This window comes from Synchiropus splendidus, chromosome 14, assembly GCF_027744825.2.
Source record: "Synchiropus splendidus isolate RoL2022-P1 chromosome 14, RoL_Sspl_1.0, whole genome shotgun sequence".
NCBI classification, from domain to species: Eukaryota; Metazoa; Chordata; class Actinopteri; order Syngnathiformes; family Callionymidae; genus Synchiropus; species Synchiropus splendidus.
The window spans coordinates 19,647,211-19,672,204 of record NC_071347.1 but is presented as its reverse complement, the minus strand read 5'-3'; the positions used below and the strand labels follow the sequence as shown (position 1 = coordinate 19,672,204).

Below are 24,994 nucleotides of genomic sequence, written 5' to 3'. Positions count from 1 at the left end.
TTTTATATCATTTTAATAAAAGATTTTATATAAATCATCCACCCGGGGGCTTCTTACGAAACATTTCAACTCTGGAGTGAGTTTCTTCACAATACCTCCACACAATTACAGTGGTTCCGTCATGCAAGGCCTGAAAGTGGGACTGGAATCAATATAAAAAGTGGCGAGGTAGAAGTTCTTTAACACGTCCAGAAACCTTGTAAACCTCTATGAACGAAGGGAAAATGAGCATCTTCTGTCCACACACCTTCAATTGATTTCTTTTTGCAATGATCACTTCCTGTCCTCAGGTGACCAGACCATTCACTCTCTGTTGCTCACTTCGACTCCTGCACTCAGATTCATGGCAATGATGCGTTCAGATGCTGTCAGGATTCCAAAACCTTCTCTTCCAATCCTGATAGCACCTGAACACAGCTTGGCTTGGTTGGTGTTGAGAGAGCACGGCAGCTGAGGTGAAGGACTGACCTGTCGGGCATGAAGAAAGGTTTGGGGGGAGGTGAGTGATCACACTGAAGTGGTGCGGAACATGAGCAGACGTTTCCCTTTCCGCCTCGGCTACAGCACCAGGAGCAGAGAAACGATCTGAAAGGGGCTGAAGTTCAAGTTGATTCCCTCTGAGGGGACGGGCACCGGCTGGGCGGAGTCCGGTCGCTCCATCAGATCGCACCTGAAATGGAACACATGTCGTGACCTGGACCGCACCTAACAAGTTCCCCCTATCTAAGGGGCTTTTCACACTGTGGGTTCTGTCTCGGGTGGGTCTGAGCGCACTGCGCAAAATAGGTGGTTTGTCACCCACGACGAAGCTCATCTGAAGGAAGTCGTCATGAGCCGCGCGACAACCTATTTACGACCACCAGTTTGACCTCCTTATTTCTTCCTGTCACTTCTTCGTTCTACCAGTTGTCCTCACCTCAGATATGAACTGTGACCGAGCTCCGCCACGGCTGTAACAAAATGTGGCGTTTCACAGCCAAAACTAAATATGGAAGAGTCTTGTCATGTTTATTTTATAAGGAAATAGCGGAAACAAGCTGCGTAATCCGGAGCGTCTTGATTTATCCACGCCGCTCTCACAACATGTTGAACAGTGTGAGAGACATTACTGGCGATCGAGAAGGTTTTCGTCAGTGAAGTTCAGATCCAGACGCCAGAAATGATCAATGAATAGTCTGGTGATCTTCAGTAACTTGGAGAAAATCACCGTCTTTCCTCTTCGCTGTCCTCATGCAGACAGCTGCAGGATCACAGCAATGAAAACAGTTATTATGCAGCTCGGCATTATTCATTCAAGCAAATCTGTCTGTCAATAAAATCAGATGCTTATGAGCCTAACAAAGGCGAAAACTTGAGTCCCGGACTGCGGCACTTTTCCTGCAGCTCCCAGCTTCACACCTCTGTTCTGGGAGTTTGAGAAGTTGTTTCTGAACAATGTTGTGCGCCCAGACAGCGAACAGACCCTTTACCCCCTGGCATCTATCATGTCTGTGTGGAGTCGCGCTGTTCACATAGTTTCCGGCATCTAGCGCCAAGTCGCCTGCGGCATCTCCAGCCGGGATCAAGTCCGCGGCAAAAACTCCCTTGTGTTCACATCTCGGACTTCTGAGCTGAAAGAGCTTTGTCTCGAGACTGAACCCGCAGTGTGAAAGTGCCCTCAGGTAACTCACCGCCAAGCTTCCTTGACCGGAAGCGTAGTCCTGAGAGTGGCCGTCACACTGCTGCCATGAGACTCGTACAGTCGCACCACCAGAGCGTCGCTCCGGTCTTCAGCCTGTGCCGGGACACAGTGCGTCATTTCCAGCAAGGCGGCTGCAGCACTTAAGGATTACCTGTTTGATGGTGTCCAGCACAACGGCGGCGGCGCTGATGGAGAAGGCGCTCCAGGGCACCAGGTTGGAGCAGCAGCGGAAGATCCTCAGAGGGTGGTTGAGGTTGTAGGCGCACTGGATGACGGAGGCCTCTTGGAAGGATCCTGTTGAGAACCTTCAGAGTTAAAACGGCGGCCGGACTGTACAGGTCGGCCTGACTCACCTGTGTGTGGCATCACTGCGTACGTGAAGTCGTGGGTCCCCATGTCAGCATTCTGGTCTGGAGCTTTCGGCGACCTCAACCTAAAAAGAAGTGTCAATCACATTCCAGATCACAAGAACAACAGGTGGCGTTTCCTCACAGCGAGAGCGTCATCGTGTTCCTGTGGACGGAATATCCGTATTTGCAGTCGTTCAGCAGCGCGACGCCGAAGTTGTGCTCCGACAGGTCGGCCCATTTGTGACCCCAGACCTGAGACACAGAGACATGAGTCATCCACAGATGTAGCTGGCGCTGACGTGCTCCCGCACCTCAAACCTGGCCCAGTCCCAGGACGTGTTTCTGTGCGTGGGCCTCTGCAGATGCCCGAACTGGATCTCGTACGTAGCGTTCGGGTTGTGGACTTGCACTGGGAACTCCACCTTCAGGAACTTGTGAGACTCCTTCCACTCTACCTGTGGACACAGCACAGGACCGTCGGCAAGCAGCGGCAGAGGGGAAACCCGACCCGGCCCTGAACCCAATTCCTCAGATTCAAATCCACCAAACCAAACACAAGTCTGCTAAAATCAAAATGAAAGCTCAACTTGATAACACATCAAAGCAGAGGGAACAAGTCTGAGTAGCAGTAGGAAAAAAACATTCAGTTCCCATTTCCATAACTACAACTCAAAAAAGCCAACTGAAGAGAAAAAGACAGGATGTTTCTTTTTCTACCATAATCCCCCCAAAATATCAATGATGTTGAATCTGTGGTGAAATACCTTCAATCAAAAAATAAAAAGGAGGTCCAGCGAACTATTACAAAAAGGTCAACCATGGATGAAAAAAAATGAAATAAAAATCAACTGATAAATAAAAACTGAACCAAAATTAATTAAAGGAAAGGAAAAAACAGAATTTGATGGAAATATTATCGGAAGTAGGAAATAAAGCCAAACAGAAGACAAACCAAAGTAACACAAAAAGCTGACCGGAGGAAAAAAAAAAAAAAAAAAAAATCGATCCTCTTTAACATAAAAAATAAATATAGTTGTGAGACCATTCGCAAAACAAGTACAAATAAAAAGAACTGCAGCAAAATTAATACTGAAAATTTGGTTAAAAAAAAAAAAAGCAAAAAAAAGATGTTTAAGGAGTTGCTGAAAAGCTAAGGTTTGGTGTCCTTGATATCATGTCCCACTTGTTTGGCGCCATCTTGAGCTCATACAGAGAGGTGCGCTGAACTTCCCACGTTACACTCCCATCACGTGACGCGAGGCCAGCATCCTCACCTGAGTCTTAAACTTGACGTACGGACACATGGCGTCCAGAATGACCTCCTGCGTGACGGTGCTCTTGCAGCCGACCCTGAGGCTGAAGCGGACGCTGCAGCGGAGGGCGTCCGAAGTCACCACGTGAGCCGGCTGCACCACCTCCTGCACCGGCTTCCTGTGACATCACCGGAGTGGTGAGCCCTACATGTCACATGATGAACGTGCTGATAAGTGGAACCTGGTCTGGAGGTGGTAGTCCATCACGTCCCAGGCGTCCCAGTACAGGGGCACGTCGTCGAACAGCACTAACTGGTTGCCGAGGCAACCAGCAGAAATGGCTTCTCTGTGGAAGGAAGCTATTGCAGCACTTGAAACGGTAGACTGGAGTCCATCTTGGATGGTTCTCTCACCGGTTGGCGTCGATCAAGCTCAGAGACGCCAGAGTTCCATCTTTGTTCACCACCGTCTGTAAGATCCCGTTCTGCATCAGCACCGAACCGTCCGCCTGCAGCATCGAGAAACAGCTCCAGAGATCAATGCGTCCGGCTGAGCTCAACACGTCAACAAACCTGGACGGTGACGGACACCGGGTCTGTAGGCTCCGTGTCTCGGACAGGCGTGAACCCGACGCCCGGGACCTTCACCAGAGCTGCACAAGACAACATCAGGCCAACGCTCAACTCAAGTCGGAGCCGACTTTCCGTAACATACCCAGCGCCGGCTTCCCCGGTCCATCCTCGGTTTGGATCACCTCCTGCCGCTCCCAGGGCAGGGAGTTCAGCGCCCCGGTGAAGTCGCCGGTGGAGGCCAGGACAGTGCAGGCCTCCTTCAGCAGGGCGGCACCGTCAGTGCGGATATCTGCGCCACAGCGTGGGATTTAACAGCTCTGACTGTTACTGTAACACATGGAAGCATCTCACCTTCGTAGTATCTCAGCGCGTCCTCCACCACCAGTTCGATGCAGCTGCCTGGAATGACGTCGTGGAATTGGTTCAGAAGAAGAAGTCTGCAAAGGGAAAAACACTATTACGTTAAAGAAGCTGAAGCAAACAGTGGCCCCTGTGTTTGTGAACAGCACTGCATGCTCATTGGTTTAGAGTCAGAGCGAAATAAAACACCAGAATATGACAGTTATGTTTGCATAATGTTTCATTCTCCCAAAGTGTATTATCACTTTTGAATTCAGCTTCCGAGAAAAACGCTGCTCAAACCAGAAGTGACAAGCACTGCAGCCAGAAAAATCATAACCAGGAAATGACTGAGCATCAACAGTAGATGACTGGGAAGATATTATTCATGTCATTTTAACACTGGACGAATCACATGCAGAAAGTAATGTTGGATTGAACCTCTGAGACAACCGCCTGTCTAAATATTTGACTACTGCACCCCAAATATTGACACATTGTATGTCAATTTGTTGTTTGCGTGGTGATGTTATCATTATTATCATTACTGGCCGTGTTTATTTAGCCTGTAGGTGTGTGTGAGAGCAGTTGGCATGGCGACGTAGCGAGACAGGAAAACCTTCATCCAGAATAATGTGTGAATCACTGTGTATTGATGCTTGGATTTCACTTTTTGAGGATTATTGTTTTTTAAATCCCAGATTGTGTGAGTATTGAATTTAGAGAATTAGAGAGTTGCATTCCAGTGGTTTCTGAGCACCAGGTGGCGCTGCTGTAAAAGGACCATCCTGACCTCCAGAGTTCCTGCAGCTTCTCTGCTGGATACTGAAAGGCAGCATCACGACAGCGAGCCAGAACACAGGCCACCTCCACATCATGGAGGAGCACTTCACACTGGCGGTTCCCTCGCTTGATCTGGAGACACAGAAGGTTAGTGAAAGGGGTTTGTACTTGCTGCACAAAAATGTCCTCAGAACAGATGAGTGGCTATCATGAAATTCAGAGTTAAAATAGCTGGTATTTAATTGAGAATCCAACATAATAAAGACAGAATGAATTTCCTTTCAAATGTAGCAGTATTAATTCCATTCTTCTTCTAACAAAAGTACAACTCCCACAAATCGAGCTTCAGTCACGTAAATCACATTTCTTCAGGAAATAATTTGAAGTTGCAATCAATACATTTTAGAATTTAGAGTTTTTAAAGATATAAATCTATGTTTTCATTTTCATAATTTAAGATTTCTTTACAGTGAGAATGGTGGAGTATTGAAATCATAATTTCAGTTCATCCCATTAAAGTCTGAAGTTCAACTTTCAATGTCAATATTTAGAGATATAAACTGGAGATTTGTGTCAGTCAAAAGTCTTTAAACTGAGACTTAAGACTCCTTCTCATGACATACTTTTCACAAGCTGAAATATTAGATGCTAACTCAGTGTCTCTCTGACAGCATGAACATGGTCTACCTGGGCCTGGGTGGTGTAGGTGCCGTTGTGGAGCTCCAGAAAGAGTTCCCCGCTCCAAGTGCAGAGCAGGTCGGAGTCTGCCTGAAGTTGAGAGAAGAGTTGGTCTGGACTCGACATGACCACCCTGAGAGACACAAACATGCTGTTGTTCAACACAGAGATGAGAAATACAGTATGTTTTTGGACTGTGGGGGGAAATCGGAGTGCCTGGAGGAAACTACCACAGGTGGATTTTTGAGTGTGAGTTTGAGATCAACATTTTTGGGAAGCCACACGGAACACAGCAGGAAAATAAGGAAGCACGGTGAGGCAGCCAGCGGTGGAACTGAAGTGTGGGAAAGGAACTGACTTGGGAAGTCCATCTGTATCCTGGAGCCGCTTGAGCCTGTCAAGCATCAGCTGAGTTGGACCGCCGCCTCCGTCGCCGAACCCAAACAACGCTGCGCTGTGATTGGCCCGCCCTTTGTCCTTGTTGTTCCTCACCGTCTTCACCAGCTGCGGGCGTCAGAACCAAGTGAGACACCAAAAGTGAAACGTCAACTCGCCTCAGAACTCACGTCTTCAACTTTGCCTTTCATCTCATAGGAATTCCCAGGCGGAAAGTGAGTCAGGACCTTGGAGCCGTCGAGGCCTTCCCAGAAAAACGTGTTGTGCTTTCAGAGAAATAAGTTGACGTTAGAATCCAGCATTATTGAGCGATTGAGTCGAGGCTCACTGGAAAGGTGTTGACCAGGTTCCAACTCAGCTTCTGTGTGAGGAAGTTGGAGATTCCACAGCCGCGCATGATCTGAGGGAGCTGGGCCGAGTAGCCGAAGGTGTCCGGGAGCCAGAACTGGAAAGGAGGTCGACACTTCAACCACATGTGTGCAGTGTCCCCAGGCTTTAATGGGGTTTTTGAGCACTGAAATACTTCACATGTGAAGAATATAAAGCTTGCCTTATATGCAACATGTTAAAAGGAAAACAAAGTACCCACATGCCTAAGACACTAAGTAGGAATTACTCATTTATTTATTATTATTTATTTATTTACTTACTGTTTTTTTAAATATATTATTTATTATTTTTTTCAATGTTAGGAGATAAAAGAAGAGAAAAGCTTTACGCATTTGTACTCATATAAATGCACAAGGATATAGTAGAAATCTGTGAAGCTGTAAAATGAAAATTAAAAAAAGATTATTTAATCAAGTTTCGGTTTAATGTCATAGAGTAAAAGAGTAGAGAACCTGAAACTGGAGTTTTGTTCAAGAGTGATGGAAATGATGGCAAAAAAATGTTTCGTGTAAAAGGAGCTGAGCCTAAAGACGAAGACTTTGCCTGTGACCATGACCCAAAAATCTGACAAACAAGGAACACATTTGCTCCACAGTTAGTGTGGACTGTTCCTTTAAGTTAAAAGCTCAGTCATCCAGAAGAGACTCAAAGTAGAGCACAGCACCTCAACACTGAGAGAGGGCAGCTCAGGCTGAGTTCTACATGCCTCCCTAGGTGGACGCCACGGGGCAGACACAGGAGAAATAATGTCTCTCAGACCCCAGATGTTTCAGACAGAGAAGGGTCTGGACCTCGAGTTGCCTGAACATAGTTTAGTCCCAGGCACCGCACAGATAATCGAGACACCAGTTTCAGTTTCCTGCAGCAACAGCCGGTGCACAAGTCATTACCTCTTTACAAAACATCCCAAACTCTCGGTTGAAGAAGTGCTGACCCATCAGGAACTGCCGGACCATGGACTCACCAGAGGGTAGATTGCCGTCCTGCAACACAAAGACCACCAGCGTGGCTCAATGGAGAACATCATGGGCTGAAGAGAGGCGGATATGAAGCTCACCATCTCCACCCACGTGCCCCCGACTGGTACGAACTGGCCTTTTTTGGCAAAGTGCTGAATCTGCAAGTAGAGTCCAGGGTACCAGATCTTCACCCACTGGAGCTGCTGGGCCTGATGAATGGATGAACCGGTTGCATGAAAGGCCATGTGACAGGACTTAGAACTCACCTGAGAACAAGCGAAGACGAAATCAGGGTTCTTCTCCATGAGCCGAACCACTGTCACCCAGCTGCGGCCACATTTGCGAATCGTCTCTTCGTAGGGCCAGAGCCAAGCTGAAGACACAGACACATGGTCACCTGACCTGGACTGGAAACATCAGCCGCACAACATGGTGACACTGTCCACCAGATGGCGCAGTGGTGCACAGCTGAGGTGACTCGGCATCGTTGATGGATGATAACTAAAACGGTCCCTCGACAGTTGGTCTTATGAGGTCACTTCCTGTCAAGAGTTCTGACCCCAAGTGAGACATGAGGCTAGATATACAGTAGGCCGACTCATGACTATGAAACATCTGAATCATTCCCTGTGGAACATGGAGGAAATACTCCCATGATGCAAGGAAGGCACAAGACTATTAAACTGTTGATCAGGTGAACAGTGCAACAAAAGAACAACTTAGACTTGAAAAGTCTAGGTGCATGGCGACACCTAGTGGACAAAGCGAGGAACATTTTAAACTGCCATGGTGTCACAAATGGGTCATAATCATTAGATTAGAAATACATGCAGCGAGACCTGAGTCGATATGGCAGTGGCCGATGGCGTGGACCGTGTGCTGGCTCTGTCCGTTCCTTTGACCAAAGAAGCTCTGAGCCAGGCTGCGAGCTTTCGGGAAGGAGCTGGGGTCATCGGGGTCACACAGATTCACCATCTCATTGACGGTGAAAAGCGCCTGGTAGCTCCGCTGCTCTCCCTCGCCAAGTTCCTACGAGAGAAGCCCAGTCTCACCTTCGTCCACGTCAGGACAGCGCCTGTTTGAGTCACCTTCACAGCATCGATCAGCAGCTCGAAGTCCGTCAGCAGCTCGCGAACGTCCCGTCTGAAAACAACCAGCTGCGCCTTCTGCACGGAGAACTTCCTGTTCGGGTCCGGGGCAGCGATCATGGATCCATTTCCGGCTCCAAAGAGCCCGTTACAGGCCAGCTCGATGAAAACGTCGACACTGACAGACACCAAGAAGCTGAAAATCTCTCCTCAATCTCGTGATTCGATAATTAAAAACTCCCATACCTGTGAGGCTCATCGTCTTTCAGGCACGTCGTCAGTATGTAGCTGGTCTTCTCTCCCTCTTTGGTCAGACCCTGACGGCAGTACACGTCAGTCTTCACCAGGTGGCACTATTTCACACGTGGATCAGCTGTGGACTCACCTGCACGGGCTCACCCTCCCGCCAAACCATCGCCTCCCCGTCACTTTCCCACAGAAGGTGAACTTCCTGCCCTCGCCAGGTAGCCGGGATGTTCATCGATACTTTAAACCAACAAGTCCACCACCTGGAGAAGGATGAGCGTTATTTTACAAGCATCAGTGAACACAGATAAAAGATTTGGCTTCAATCAGACAATCATTAACCCAAGAGAAGGTCATCGCTCACGTTGGTCCAAAGGACTCTCCCACTTGATAGGGTTCATACTTCTGCGAGGAAGCTTCAGAAAAACTGATCCGTTTGGCTGATAGGAAGTAGGACAGGGACTCCAGAGGACAGCAATCTCCATAGAGTCTGAGGGAAAACCAAGGAGACTTAACAGAGCAATAGAATACAGTGACATCACCCAAAACTAATATCTGATTCCTCAAATCTATTAGTATTGGTCTCCAAAGCTTAGTTCAGTATATATAATGTTTATAAAATGTAATGCAGTTTACACACATATCCACCTAAGAAATGTTCCTGTTTAATTCCTGACAATGTATTCAAAAATATTTTCCAATATGCAAAGGTTGGATTCTACAGTGTACAGATTTCATTGCTTGTATTATTTTCATTACTGTTAATGTTATTTATGAGGGCTGGAATCGTTGAGGGGGGAAAAGAAGCTTCCAACAGTTTATTATGACCTATAATATTCGTAAGCGTTGAAATACAAACCCGAGGGAAGTGCAGTACGCCATATAAGGTTTGGCTATGCCACACCTTAGTGAGTCATGGCTTCGTTAAACTAAGGCAGGCAGGAGCGTCTCGGTCCTGGCGAATATGAATAAGCTCCATGTCATGGAAACTACATGGAGTTTGGGCGCTAGTGTTTCTTACTGTGTCATTACGTTCGCTACTACCTAAGAACCCAAGAATATTGAGAAATTGAGACATGCAAACTAGACCCGAATTGTTCAACTACTGTTTACGCTGCCAACAAACGCTTTTATGTGTGAAACAAATGAGCAACATTTCACGTATCAGACGCTATGAATTAAAACACGCTACTTATCAACGGGGTCTGGCGGTGCTGACACAACCCGGCTGACAGGGACTTTGGACTCGTCTCATTTGGACTCGGAATAATTCTAAAAGCAAGTCTTACCGTCCTCTGAGGTTGCAGTCCGTGAAATAAACGTCAGACGTGAACTTTTCTGCTCTTTCGAGAAGTGTTCTTCTGTTTTTCAGCACAGGTTGGTGATACATAGTAACCTGAAGAGAGCAGCACGGGTCACGTGACTGGTGTGTGGCGCTGACGCGGAAGAGGAATGGATTACCCGGATGTGAAAGGGTTGATACTGTTGTTGTAGTTAAGGCTATTTTCCAAAAGAGGGCAGTGCTGCTGCAAAAAAGAAAGAAACGCAAAACGTAGAAATATTGGACAAAACAAGCTAAAAATATCTCGCTGGTTCGTTAATTCGTTCAGGGATGTTGTTATTACACACCAATGTAGTTTGATCAGTTTTCAGTATTTTTCTCATAGGTATTTATTTTGACTAAATTCAATTCGATTATTTGTTATCAGACAGTAAATCGACTTTCAATTTTTCCCACATATTTTAAATTGAAATGCAATACAGGCATTTATGTGGGAGATTTAATTACATCTAGTTTACTCAAAATCAATACATTTTCCTTTTAGTTACAGGCTATTTTCAATTACTCTGTCTTTTCAAAAAGCATCTCTTCTTCTTGACTATTGAGACATTGAAAGCTCCTCAAACAACTGTATACGGTTACAACATTGGTTATTTAAACAGGCATACCTTGCTGCCAATGAGGAGGAACTGGTTCAATGATGGAATGTAATGAGTAAGCTCATTAACGGGTCGGCTCCAAAAGAGTAGACGATAAAAAAACAGGCTAAACAATAAGGTTAGTTGACGTCATTCAAACAGAATATATATATTTTGAACTAGGCAATAAACACAAGAATTAACTACGGTTTTATTTTCCAAAGCAACTATATGTGCACAAACATCATCAGGACAGACAGAAAATCATCAATGCAGTATGACACATGGTTGTTGGCGAATTTCAAATACATTTAACTGCTTGTCAGTCGAGGCTGAAGCCTCGGCATGAACCCGTGAACTTCATGAGTTCATGGTAAACTGGTGGGGAACCCTGAGGATGACATGATGTAATTGTACTCCGGCGAATCTGTGGTCCACATTGTGACCGAGACGTTCACACGACGAATCATGTGACCAGGGCTGCGGGCAAAGGTCAGGGGTCAGCCCACGTACGGCCCGGAGCACAAAGGGCTTTTTCTCAACATCCTCGACTAGGAAAGATCTGTGTGTTCCTGTGTTTGTCTGCCGCGATGCACCCGTTTATTAAAGATCCATAGACCGACGCTAAGTACAGGGCTGGTGGTGATGTGGTGCAGCCCATCCCTCTCACGCCACCCTACCATCACTGATGTCTGTTCTGCTATTGTTGTGACTGTGGCCGGGCCCATCGCCACGCCAGGACGGCCCGAGGGCACGGATGACCAGAGACTGCTGTCAGTTCAAACGTCTGCCGGGACGTTTTCTCCTGCAGGGATCGGCCACATCATGATGGATATTTAAGGAGGGGACAGCTGTTGAGGCGGCTCCAAGTAAATAAGTTGCCCAACAACAGATCTGACAAGTTTGCGCTGCTCGGTGGAAAGGACACTCATTAATTAAAACCTGAGGCGCATGCAAGCAATATCTTGTAATGTACTTAAGCCTTGTAACTGGCACACTTCAGACAAGTGCCATTGGACCCAGCAGTGATGCGGTTTGCAGAAGTGGCTTCGATATGTCTCCCCAGCAGGACCAGCTAGACGGTGGAGCCATACTCATCTCGCTCTGCAAAGCTGAAGCCGACACTCTTCTCTTTGTCCTGTCCAGCACCAGACCTGAGGAGCCACGAACACAATAGACACTCAACACCATGGATGTGAATATCTATTAGGTCAAAATAAGGGTTAAGATGAATCTAACATTGAACAAAAGGAAAATTAATGTTAGGGAATATAATAAATGAGGTTGCAAAAAGATAGTGCTGTCAGCGGATGCAGATTTAAAACTGTATATTGTTGATGTAGAAGCCACATCAAAATAACAAAACTATCCGTTTTTCTCGTCTATTTTTACGGTGAAACTCAAGGTCTGTTTGGATAGGAGTACAATGAATTATGATCTGAGACATCATTTCATGGCGACAATCATAGCTGCCAGAACTGTAGCACTCCCAAAATGTCCTGCAACAGTTGACAATTGTCATGTAAAGCAAACATCATAGTTTCCACTTCATGGTTTTGAATCATCTTACTTCCAGGATGAATAAATATCTGCTGAGACATTGTTTTGATCAACGACTGTGTCGTTCACGACCTGATTTCCTTGCCTGTGTTGAAGGTTCTGATTTACTTCATTGGACATTTTTTGATGAAATATGACCATTTCACCTCAAAACATGAGGAGGATATTTCAACAGTTGCTGTGGAAGGAATGCCACATGACACTCTTACATTTCGTGATCCACAACTTATTTCTAGTTAAAACATAGTAAAGGACAAAGTAAACTCGCCCCCCACTGTGACTCTACTGACACTCCAGCTGTGGACTTAACTATCATTAACAATTTACAGTCCTTCCTTCCACCTCAGACCCAAATACGAGCGCAAAAGGTTCATTAAAGTTTGGCTCATCTGACCTTTTGGAAGTGTGTTTTGAAACGACACATCCCCTTCACACGTCTAAATATCTAAAGGTTCTTCAGAGGACACAAACTAAGCCTTTTAAAATGGAGAAAGAAAATCAGGCTTTCACCCGTCCGAGGACTTCTTCTGATGTCTCCTATAAACAGAATCTAGGCCAGTGAGGAGAAGTCTTCAAAAATAATCCAGGGTGCGACTCCTTTTAACTCAACCACAATTACACGAAATGGGATTATAATTTCTCCTATGCTGAGCTGTCCGGGTGACTAACATGGGCCGGAATTAGACTCAAAAAAATCTCATTAAATGTCAACCAGAGGTTTTTTTCATCTACAATAAAACGTTGCCCCAAAATACCCTCTCGCTGCACATATATACATTGAACTAAAAATATCACCGGTTCATGTAAGGACTCGGTCCTTCAGTGTTGGATCTACAGCAGGGCAATCCGGTCCTCAAAGGGCCGGGGTGGTGCAGGTTTTTGTTTGAACCGCCCAAACACACAAAGTTCAATAGAAGGGAGTAGAAGAAGGGAGTAAAATACAGTGGCCGTGGAATAAAATTATTACAATTTATCATGAAGTTTGGATATTATTTGGAGATAATATATAGGACGGAATGAAAAAAATGCAGCTTTATCATGACATCTTCACTGTCTGCACTCTCTTCTTCACCTCCTGTCATCTCAGTCCATTACTCTCTGTTCTCCACTCACCGTTTGGGCTTCAAAAGACAGCAGATCAGGGAGAGGATGAGCACGATGCCCATGGAGGAGCCCACCAGGATGGGCATCAGCAAACCTGAGGAGGAGAGACGCAGTTCTAGTCTGTGTTGCTTCTGAGAGGTGAGACAGGAAACAGGCATGAAACTAATGTGACTGACACAAACAGCTACTCCATCATGCTTTTTAGTTCAAGTTAAAACACTAACTACCGAGTGAGGCAGATGTTAAAAACAACACAGACAACGTACCAGTTTCCATCCAAGACTGATCGGCTGAGCAACACAAAGAGAAGTGGAGAGTGAAAATATAATCTGGAGTGAAACAGACTCAGATAGAGAAGAGAATTTTGCACAGAAAAATACCAGAGACTTTCTCAACTTACAGGTCCCTAGTTAACTATGCAGCAGTTAAACAAATATACAACTATAATGTAGCTTATCACAAAAAGTGGATTGTATTGTCAAGAGGGCTACCTAAGTGTTCAGACCTGATCTGTTAAGGCACCCGGGCAGGTCACCAGTCCACACTTGTGTGCAGTTAACAGCCATGAATAAACCCGTGTTTTTGACTGAAACTAAAGCAGGAAAAACTAACCCCAAGTCACGGCCTTCTTGTGAGGCCACAGCACAAGCTACAGCTGCAGTTTTATTGAGCAACGTCGAGCTAAGAAGCTGCAGATTACATTGAAAACTCAAATACCTCAAACTCAGTCAGAAACCAACCAACCAGAGGCTGATCTGGTGAGGTGTTCAGGTGCCGTCAGATTTGTAGGAAATTGACGGCTCAAATAACTTCTTAGTATATAGTTTTTTCCCCCCAACACCTTTGTCTGACATTGTGTGTCCATACAAAAACAGTCTTTCATTTGCTATCGTTTGTCTTTAATCTGGCACCAACAAGCCAAAAACACCAGTGAGATTGAAGCGTGATGCTTTATTGAAAAGTGTTCCCTGTTTCCAAGCAGCTAAGTCGCTAAAAGCATTTTCAATTCTTGTAGCAAGTTGTATCGACTTTATCATATGAGATCTTTGAACTCTTTTTTTGTTTGGCATTGTCACTCATCAAAGCCAGAAGGAAAAGCTTGTGAATTTCAATGATTCACTCATTCGGTTGTCGGCTTCAGGGGATGTAAAATAATCAGATTATGTGCACCTCAAAGTCGTTAAATATTAAATATATTATCAATAATTTATGCAGTCTTCAGTGACTGAGGCATCAGGGGATGTGCGTCTCATGTGCTTGTCTTCAGTCCTCCCTCTCCATGGGCAGCAGCCAGGGATGCACTTGAGTGGATCTGTGAGGCTTCTTGGGCACGTATGTGCGGGAGACGTCTCCATGCTTTCCTGCCGCGGGTGCCGGTTTGTGATTCCTCAGAGCTCTGGTCAGAGAGTGGTCCAGCTCCACAGCCTCGTCCGTTCTTCGTGCTCTCAGAATGTGTCGGATGGTGGGAAGGGCTAACTCGGACTTGCACTCCAGGTAGCTTCTGAGGTTGAGCTCAGGAAAGACTTGGTCTCTGAGCGTCTGAGCCAGCTGGTTCTCGCTGTGAGTCGCTTTGAGCTGAAGGAACACTTTCTGTTCCAGAGCGCCGTAGCATAAAGCCTCTTGTGCCAACTTCAGTTTTCCCACAGAGCGGTCGCTCTGACTCTTCTTCCGCAGGGCTCTGGCTGCGCTCCAGCTCTCTAGGGTCTTGAGGTCCTTCTTCTGGCCGGGCTTCTCTGAGCCGCTCGGGAGCAGCTGATAAAGCCCTTCGTCGGCCAAGTCTGCCAAGTCACCCACCAGCAGCTGCTGAATGACCCTCCTCCTCGTGAGAGGAGACGAGACAGCGAGAGGACCGGCGGCTCGGCTGCCTGCATCAGACACAATCACAGCGGGTTACACTTCCTGGACTGCGGGAAATCACTTGGACGTCGGGGCCTTCATGCCCAGCATGCAACCCTTTGTATTGACGTTCCCAAAGCACATTTCCAGCTGGATGCCACTCATGGAAGCAGATTTTAGGAGATGCAACGTTGCTATGTCCAAACAAAAAGGCCAATAAAGTGCACTGCCCAGGATAGGAAGCTTGGAAGTAATGAGAACATGCAGAATCATCCCACAGACATAAATACCAGACACTCTGGTCGACAGGCAGGCCACAAGAAAGTCGGCGCTCAGACCAATTTAAAGGCAGCTGTTTTTGACCCAGCCAGTCTCTTCAGTACCTCCAGCTGGGCTCATCACCATCTGAAGTAGGTGACACCGCACAACATGACAGCCATGTTGTTCCCAGAAATACGTCGCAACTGTGCGGTTATTTCACCCCATTAACCGAAGCGCACATGCACCGAGGACCGCTCTGACGGACTCACTGTCCTTGAACGACACCAGCACGACTCTGCTGTCGGCCAGCTGCGGTTTCCTGAAGTTACCATTCAGAGGAACGGGAGCCGAGTCCTGAGGGTGGGTGGAGTACAGGGCTGTTGCGAGGGACAAGAACTGCAGAGACACAAACAAAACTGTTGACAATGATCTTTTAAGCCTTAACGCTTAGCAGTACCGTCCACATTTGAGGGAAAGTACCTGTTTACGAGAGATTGTTACGTGGTTCCGGAATACGGTCCAGAGGACGCTCGGGTAGCAGGGAGGAGTGGTCAGAGAACCGTCGTAGCGGTAATACTCCTCCAAACGTGGCGGCAACAGACCTCGGACGTTAAAACCAGGAACCTGGATTTTCTGACCTGAAAGTTATCATAACAAACATGGTTGACAAATGTGCCTGTAAAAGACAAACAGGATAGCGCCATCAAGCACACAAAAACCTGTTTTTCTATACATTTCAGAGCTGATCCAGGTCATGAAACTGTTGCCCAAACATCTGAGTGACAATTGGTACCAGGACTCTGAGGCTGGTGACCAACCGACTGCCTCAACAACAGACACAGCATACAATTTCTACAATTTCATTTCTCTGCCACAGCTGCAAGTAGCTCATACTCTCAAGCTAGTCACAGCCTGAAGAAGGCAGTCAACATTTATGACTATACCTCCTTCGGACAAACTCCTATCTAAGAGAAATGATCTTCAACCATAACACCTTGGAAGAGCCTTAGTGAGATATCTAGAAGTGTTTGTACTGTCCTCCAGGATTTTAATAATTCTAGCTGCCGTGGCAGCAAGTGGATTTCTCAGCGAGTCAGCTGCCTGTAGTCAATCTCCCACTATCAAACTGGGCACTGGTGAGGTGCAAACCTTGCAGAAGATGGAGAACGACCAGCAAAGGAGGACCTTAGTCAGAAGTCTATACAACACATTCTGATTCCGTCGCATATAGATCATTTTCAGGTGGATTTCTGAATCCAATGTAGGTGATTTACATACCAATGGACATGACTGATACTTCAGAGGGAACTGAGCGCCACTCTGTGGCCCAACCATAACACCATCTGAAAGCATCAAGTCAACATGCAGGTGTTGGTCTCTGACAGGAAGCGGGTGACATCTTGGAGGGGTGCTGTGATGAAGGGCTTGCTTAGAGAACCAGCAGGGACGCCAACATGCTTGCAAATGTATTAAAAGTCGAACGTGATCCTGAACATATTAAAGATTTTAGCGTGACGGTTAAACAAAGTAGGTGTAAGAATTGAACCCTGAGGAACACCACCATGTAACGTCCTACACCAGTGAGTCTGAATAAGTACCTGGCACGTTTTTTTCTGATACATATAAATCACTATAGAGTGTCGATGTTGAACGACTCACCAGAGTATTTGATGCCGTTGATGAACTTGAGAAACTGCTCAAATTCAGGGTTGAACTCCCCAATCTGTGTGAAGAAGTATCAACATACATTAGCTGCTGTTACGAACGTTATGTCGCACAACTTGGTTCACCTCGATGAGAACGCCAAGCACCGCCAGGCCGTCCGATTTGTCCACCGCCATGGACATGTTGGCGTACTTGTCCGAATTATAGTGCACGATATGCATCTGTGGAGTGAAAGATATCATATTAGAAACAGCTGGCTCCCTTTGTCATAAAGGATTTCGCAGTAGGTGGCACATCCATCATCCGCAGTGACATCAGGCGACCACACGTCCGTTTATTTTGGACGTAGGATGATGTCTTTAACTGGCTCTGAGACCAAAACAGAGAATTTTCCCTCTTTCCTATCCACAGATCTGGACTTTGGCACTCTTTCTGGGAAACGCTGAGCGTCCAGTCACTCTGCCCTCAAACGGAGCACGTCATGACGGAGCTGTGGTTATGAACTCTGGAGAGACTTGAAATGACTCGCTCCACCGACGTGTCCTCTGGGACTCACAGATGAAACCATGTCATGGTCAAACACGGCTGCGCCGCCCACCACATCTGACACTGAAATAACACCGGGCAGAGATTTGTCTTCATAATTCAGGGTATTTTTTTAAATCAATGAAACTCATCAGCTCTTTCAATGAAAACAGTCTGGTGGTCAGACAGTGCTACTGAGGCGCTGAGTTCACACAGCGTAAGTCAAGAAGTTCAACTGCAGGGCAGAATGTCAGGAAGCCAATTGTTTATTTGATCTACGTTCAGGTGGTTTAATTTTTAGATATATTATCCAAAATTCCTCTGTATATCACATCATACTATGTCGAATGTCGCATTCTGTAATTTCACAAAACAACATTGGTTTTCTACCCCTTTTGTCAGAGCATCCATTTTACACGTTGCCAAGGTTGGGTCAAGGGGGCAGCAGCCACAGTCAACAGGTCCAGAGTCCCTCAAACACAGACCCCGTCCCCAGCTCCCCAGAGAAAATTCCGGGGGCGAATGACAGACATATTGTTCGGGCACGCCCTGAGACCTCCACCTAGTCGGGTCATAACTGGACTACCTCACATATTTATGTTTTCCTTTCCCTTTATGTAATTGGCTGTGCTGCCGTTCATGATGTCTCCCTTTTCACTGCAAAACTCATGACGGTATAAATCATATAAGTGTGTATACTGTAAACAGCATCCTTCATATTTGCAGCTCGAGATGTGAAGCTGCTGTGCGCAGCCACTGTGAGCTTCTGCCTCAGAAGCAGAAACATTGATATGCTAATACAGCAATTTGGGAGGTCATCAACTTGTCATCCGGACGCTGCCTTGAAGGCTGTCGTCGGCTAGAGACCCTGCCAGTCAAAAGGCCGGTGTGGACGTCTCAGACTGTTAAGTCATTTGTCAGCGAGCGGTGATGCTGTCGCTCTGATCTTGGGAGAAACCGTCGGATTTAAATAAATCCACAAAGCTGCCATTCACACAAACACAGAGGAGTGTTTCTTCCTCACTTGCTTCACACCGGGTCGTGTTCCTGGACCTCGGTCAGTCGTTCAGTTGTCAACCTCTTCCCAAAACTATATTACATGCATGAAATCAAAAAATAAATATAACCATTGTAATGTAAACCATATCATTGTGACGATGATAGTGCAAGCCGTGAGCTATTTCTTTTTAGGTCAATGGTCAAATGTTTTTTTTTTCAAGCCTCTTTTGAGTGGAAGTGATTATGTAACCAACATGTGATGATTAATGGGTATGACAATAAGGCTGTCTGTGCATGTTGTGTGACTGAAAATAAACATTAATTCATTCACTCACATAAAGTCAATGCAATAAAAGCCTTAAAAAAAGAGAGCTGTTCATTGATATCATGAGGCCATTGTCAATGTGGTGAAATAAGAGCCTCAGTGATTGATTAATGTCCCCAAAAAAAAAAAAAAAGTGTTACTTCTCTTGAATAAAAATATTTCCTCCAAGTGGACCAGCCATTTTTCCCAATAAATGTGTCACAAAATAACTAAATTTTAATCCCTAGAACATTTAAGAATACATGTATTTTTAACAATTACACATTTAGTCCTATTTTTTAATAACTTTTCCTTTTACAAACAGATCTTATTTCATAAACAAGAACCTGTGACACCTGACAAGTTCCTCTTCACATTCTGTTGCTGCTTTCCTTCTCTACGTTCTCCGGCACAAACATGAGGACATTTGAACATTAGAGAATGTTTCTTGAAGTTTCAAATATAGTGAATGATAAAGAAATATAGTGGACGGCGCTCGAGGCTCGGCAGCAACTCCACCCTTCTGTGCGTTGTTACCTCGGCTGCATACTGTCGACTGTTGATCAGGTGCTCAGAGCCGGCAGGTTTGCCAGAGCTTCCCCAGTGGAAGTGCAGTTGAGTTGCAGTGTAGCGGTGAGGGAGACTGGAGATGTGCATCTTGGAGGGCAGCGACAGCTGAACTGTGGAGAGTGAAGCAGACGTTCTCTCAGACACTGACGCGCTCCACCTTCATCAGCGAGTGACTGATGTTTGGAGAGCCTCGCTCAGCGATTCTCAAACTGATGACGTTCGTCCACGCCTGCATTGCCAAGGAGCCTTCAGCAGGCTCACGAGTGTTGCGTGCGTGACCCGTCGATTGACTCGTACCACTCAAGACGCGCACCATCTCACGCCAAAATTCTTCAGCACAGGGGAGCCGCCCAGCAATTGGGGGTTCAGACATGGGTAACCTTTGTTTAGAAACAAAGCGGAGGGTTTGAATAAACTGTCATTGTGTGGAATAAAAAGACGTGTTGAAATATTTTTCCACTCCTCAAGGAGTACTTCTGGAAGTTCTCACAGATTCAGGAATTCAGACTATAGTGAACTTTTTTATAGCTATGACTTGTGCATTTCTGTATTTCCATATTTCCTTCCCAGGAAGTCACTCCTTATCTTGGTTTAATTGGCATCTTTTCTGGATTTTTTTCTTTATCATTTTGTGGTCAGATGTTGGAGGACAAGCCTCCATTCTCAATCGTCCTCATTGTGTTATATAGAGTTGAAGTCAGTCATGATCTTGGACACCAACTCGCTCCCTCTGTGCACAGGAGAGGGATGTTAGAGAGGAAAGCAGTTGTCCAAAAACAAGGGTCAAACCCAGCCTCATCCATCAGGCTGCCACAGATTCCTCACCATGGAGGACACATCTCCACCACTTTTTGAGCTCATCTGAAGCCACAAGAAGGCCTGTAGAGGGTGACTCTCTTGCTTAGTAACACCTTACTGATGTATAACCCATGTTAACTTACTGAAAATACACTCACAATTTGGAGTTTGCACCCAGTATTAATGACAGTATTAATCCCACAGGGTCCACTGACACAAGGACATACCGATTAAAGTTAGCAATAAAAGCCAGCATCATCAAGGGTCCCTTTGTGTTCAAGGTGCCGACTCACAAGTGTATGGCAAATTCTGAATCATCTCGATGGTCCAATGAAAACAGCACTTCTTTTTGTCCCTACAGTGCAGGTGCTGCGTCCAACAGGAGTCACAATACACCCTGAACATGTCAGGGCTGTGACTTGTGGTGGACAGGAAATGTGTCTTCAAGTGGCTGAGCATTATATATCAATTGTTTTTCAATATATATGGCTTTGTTTGTTTTGTCTTTTTGACACATTTTAGAAAGAGACACTTGAGATCTGCCGTTTTGATTTGAAAGAGGGCTCAGGTTGCTTGCGTGAACAAGCTTCATAAACAAAAGCTCAATTTCGCAAATGTCAGGAGAGAGAAAAATACACTTCCAACTAGCAGCAACGCGGATGTTGTTTTCATGTCGAGTCAAAGAGTGGCAGCCGCTGAGTGTGACTAACAGTAAGTAGCTTGGACTGAGTTACATGCCAGCTTTAGCTGTGGTACCTTTGTAAGGAAGTAAACAGTCGTCTGGCTACTTTTCCAAGGTATCTGAGGACACATCATGATGAGCATCATGGTCAGTCACGTCCACTTTGCTATGGAAACACTGCTCCACAGTGGAGTGTAATGTAGTAAGGGGACTTGTTGTGCAGGCGGCATCCTAGCATGGTACCACACTGGAACCTACTCCGCTCCGTAGAGTGGGAACTGAATATCTTCCTGTCTTAGAAAACACCTTAATATTCTATTGTGTGTCTTAGTGTTGTGGGGCACGGAGGGTGAGCAGACACCACTTTTCAAAGACGCTGATTTGCCATCTGGTCGGAAGGCGACTCAGGCGAGGGAGTGACTCGACAATGTTTCTGAGGCTGGACGGACAGCAAAGATAATGAGAGAGTGATTAGGGAAAATTGCCGAGGCAGATTTGGAAAGACGATCCTCCTGTCATTTTCTCCCGTTTGACCCAGAAATTAGAAGATGCTGCACGTTTACGTGGAAGTCTTCTAATGAGGAGGTTGCGAGGAGCCTCCATGCACGCGCTTCTCATTGTCCCCAACAATGGAGCACAGGGCCAATGTTGACTGTTTCTCACCCGAGTGTCCATTGTTTCCGAGCGTGAGCTGCTCGCCGGGCGACAGCTCGTAATTCTGGACCTCAACGGCTCTCAGCGTCGGGTCGAACCTCAGCTGCTCCGTTTGGATGTCAATGGGAGACTGGAAGCTTCCGCCACAGTACGGGTACTTCTTGGGCCAATTGGGTTCTCCGTCCGGACCTGCAACCAGACTCGCAATGAATCACAAAATCACATGGCAAGATCAAAGGCGAATCTGAGCGAGTCAAAGCTCCAGTTTTTCAATACAAGCTGGTATTTTCGGTCCAGCTGCCTTCACGGAGTCAGACCTCCAACAAAACAGAGGTTGTTAAACGGCACAAATAAACCATCTGATGAGGAGAACTCTGCCGCGTCACTTGTTTAAACACTTGGTCGACCTGAAATGACTCCAGAGCGACTCGCTGTTGAGCAGAAGAAGGGCGTCACCGGGGTCATTTAGAGGTCAACTTTTAGAAAAAAATGTGCATTTCTTCAAATCCAACTTATTTTTAATACAGTTTTAATTTACTTTCTCACTTCTAAACATGTTTCTACATTTGATGACATTATATATACATGTTTTTTAAAATAACAAGTGACATTCCTCTGTTCACTAACTCTTTACTGAAATTAATTGTATTCAAATTATTTTAATCCTAAAATTGTTTCCGATCATTTAATAGATTCCTCATCCTCTAGCACCAACTTCTCCATCTTTAAACTTTTAATATTATTGTTATTTCATTACTTTATCTATAGTGTTTTAACCATTTTTTATTAATGTAATGTCATAGTTTTTGTGTCTCAGTACCGTAGTTTTATTTTTTTATGTAGCAATATTACTGAAATGTAAAATAATTTTTTGCACGATAATTTTATATTGGTTTGGATTTATTTTTGTTGAAAAATGTTATGTTGTAATCATACATGTTAAAAAAGTACTTCATTTATAATCCCTACTTCAGTTCTACACTACATATTTATTTAAATTAATGTCACTCAAGATGTTCTTCACGACTTAATGTAAATATGATATTGTTCCTCTCTCTTCATGTCGTCATTGGAATTGCATTTTGTATTTTTACTCGCTGCTCATTTGCACATACGTCTGTGGGAGGCTGGGACGTGAGTGAGCGTGATGGCACTGCTCATCATCGTCACCATCATCTCTGTGAGCTTTGACTGTCCTCCACTGCGGGGAGAAGATGTTTCCTCTGAGTCAGCTGGACGTCCATTAACCGTTGCCAGACCCCCTGGTCTTCACAGGGAGGTGCCAGTGTGACGGATTTTCTGCTGAATTTGTCTTCAATGAAACAAAACGACCAGAAGAAGTCACTGGAGAAAATAACGGAGGAGTGTATCGTGGACAGTTTGGGATTGCCAACATTTACACCCTGTTCTAGGAACTCTATAGGAACTTCATTTGCAATGTATGCATGCAATGTTTGTTTTCAACAGGCAGTCACTTTATATGATAATGATACATTTATTTTGTGTGCTTAACTCAGTTTATTTTTATTAGAACTTAAAGGGTTCAAATTATAATTCAAATAGTATATATTCTGACCATTTTTTTTCATTCATTATTCCCACATATATTTCAAAATGTACACTTCATTCACATAATCAATGTCAAATAATTTGTGATACGTTTCCCTCCTATAACATTTATTCATGTTGTGAATTAATTGACTTTTATTTTATTTAAAACAATTTACCTGAATACAATCATCGTTTTCAGTGATCTTCAGGCTATTTTATTTATTTATTTTTTGGTCTGCTCATATCAATTTTACCCTTCGCTTCATTCATATTTTTATTATTTTCTTTATGTACTATTAATCACATTAATACACAATTAATCCATTTATGTATTTGTCTATATTAGCTGTTTTAGCAATTTCAAATTGCTATTGAGTTGAAGACAGTTAAAAAGTTAAGGAGAAACAAGCTAAAAACTCAGACAGACATTTGTGATGATGAAGGGTGTCGATGTATTTGGGTCCTTTCTCTTAAGCATCATCGTATTCAGTTAGATTCTGTTGATTACATCTCTTCACCATGAAGCTCGTGATAAAGTTTTGGAAACACAGTGTGAACCACAATGATGTAAGACTTTGTGGAAAGTTGGAATCTGCGAAACTCAAAATCACAGCTCATCCCATAATAACATGACTCCAACTTTCACCCAGAGTGTGTTCCTGAGACAGAGAAAGAGACCAAAAGAGCTGCCTCTTTTCTCTGCCCAATATTCTTCATTGTCTGGCTACAACATCATCCAGTTGGCCAACTAGAATTGCTAGCCCTGTTATGAAGTCAGGATGAGGATCAGCACCGCCAAGTCTGAGGTCTTTGTTACAGTATGTTGAGCGGTGTTTTGTTTCTTAGTTCACTAGATTTGTGTACAAATGTGGTTTAATCTTTAATGTTGGTCTTTGTCCACTCTCACATTATTATTATTTTTCTGTTGCACTGATTGTTTAAAAACATTTTTTCTTATAGCTAATTTCTCTTTTTTTAGTCAGACGAATGTTATTTTATTCTTATTTACATTGCTATTTAAGTTTTAAATTCTTATTCGTTTTTCAATTTTCTCAAACAGTAGACATGTTTTACTATTTTAATAACCTTTCATGCCACCAACTTTTCCTTTGAAAAACATTTCCCAATCAGCTTAAAAAAAAACTTCATCCATCCCAAACTTTATCCCATGAACGATAACAAAAAGTCTGAAAACATTAATGGTGTCAAGATCACAACTTTATTTTGTGACTTTATTCATTTATTTATTTTTAACCCACATTTCATTATTGACAGTTCTTGTACGTCTAACTCCATCTTTCACAAATGTAAAAAACTTTCATTCTCAGTTGAGACACCTATTTGGCCGAAAGAAGTCAGAAAAGTCGATCTAAAAATAGAAGAACTACACAAGGAAGAACAGGAATTTCTTGTGCTTGTCAACTCCCAATAAACAGTGCAGCCCTTTAAGGAACCCCAAAAGGCACTAAGCATTTTCCAGTTGTTTTAAATGTTCTATTTTCTCCCTTTCATCTGCATTTATTCGACCAATTCGACCAATTTATTTTGTCCATGTATATCCATACGAATCACAAATAGCATCTGTTTTATAGGAATGTAGTTCAGGACAATTCAACACTATTACTTAAACACTTTTCTGCTGATAGAATAGAATGATGTGATGGTGGAATAGAGTTTGAATAAATATCTGACTTACCTGTGTATGTCCATTTGGCACCTGAAACAAAAAGACTTGGATCAAATAAAACATAAATTCATTCTTTAAATCCAAATCAAGACCAGTCAACATTTAAAGATGATTTTAAGAAACGCCTTCTCTTCTCAAACACA

The 24,994-nt window shown here is 44.5% G+C and overlaps 2 protein-coding genes across 11 annotated transcripts in view; both read right to left on the bottom strand.

The window, feature by feature from the left end:
- Positions 1–3: 3 nt before the first annotated feature.
- Positions 4–11,734, bottom strand: man2c1 (mannosidase, alpha, class 2C, member 1). 4 transcript variants are annotated; one of them, XM_053886254.1, is made up of 27 exons: positions 10,686–11,734; positions 10,197–10,261; positions 10,025–10,131; positions 9,100–9,225; positions 8,875–8,998; positions 8,736–8,806; positions 8,490–8,667; positions 8,241–8,430; positions 7,500–7,774; positions 7,333–7,425; positions 6,381–6,497; positions 6,223–6,318; positions 6,015–6,160; positions 5,666–5,789; positions 4,989–5,110; positions 4,208–4,293; positions 3,999–4,145; positions 3,857–3,936; positions 3,698–3,792; positions 3,526–3,630; positions 3,306–3,462; positions 2,343–2,486; positions 2,174–2,283; positions 2,035–2,114; positions 1,833–1,975; positions 1,671–1,774; positions 4–670 (listed from the first exon to the last, which is right to left on the bottom strand). In XM_053886254.1, exons 3-27 carry the CDS (start codon positions 10,123–10,125, stop codon positions 559–561), a joined length of 3,126 nt encoding a protein of 1,041 aa, XP_053742229.1. In that variant the 5' UTR covers positions 10,126–10,131; positions 10,197–10,261; positions 10,686–11,734; the 3' UTR covers positions 4–558. The 4 variants fall into 4 exon arrangements, with proteins under 4 accessions (XP_053742229.1, XP_053742228.1, XP_053742227.1 ...); XM_053886253.1 differs by having other exon boundaries at positions 10,197–11,734; XM_053886255.1 differs by having other exon boundaries at positions 5–670; positions 7,500–7,610; positions 7,668–7,774; positions 10,025–11,734.
- A 2,521-nt stretch (positions 11,735–14,255) lies between these two features.
- The window catches only part of ca12 (carbonic anhydrase XII), a 65,065-nt gene continuing 54,326 nt past the window's right edge, over positions 14,256–24,994 (bottom strand). For 5 of the 7 annotated variants that reach the window (XM_053886258.1, XM_053886259.1, XM_053886261.1 and 2 more), the window contains 8 exons: positions 24,861–24,881; positions 21,623–21,802; positions 19,447–19,589; positions 17,207–17,302; positions 17,076–17,139; positions 15,897–16,054; positions 15,686–15,812; positions 14,256–15,184 (listed from right to left, as the gene is read on the bottom strand). In XM_053886258.1, coding sequence (XP_053742233.1) covers positions 14,583–15,184; positions 15,686–15,812; positions 15,897–16,054; positions 17,076–17,139; positions 17,207–17,302; positions 19,447–19,589; positions 21,623–21,802; positions 24,861–24,881 — 1,391 coding nt within the window. In that variant the 3' untranslated portion in view covers positions 14,256–14,582. The remainder of the gene's footprint in view (positions 15,185–15,685; positions 15,813–15,896; positions 16,055–17,075; positions 17,140–17,206; positions 17,303–19,446; positions 19,590–21,622; positions 21,803–24,860; positions 24,882–24,994) is intronic. The other 2 variants (XM_053886260.1, XM_053886264.1) reach the window with 1 other exon arrangement.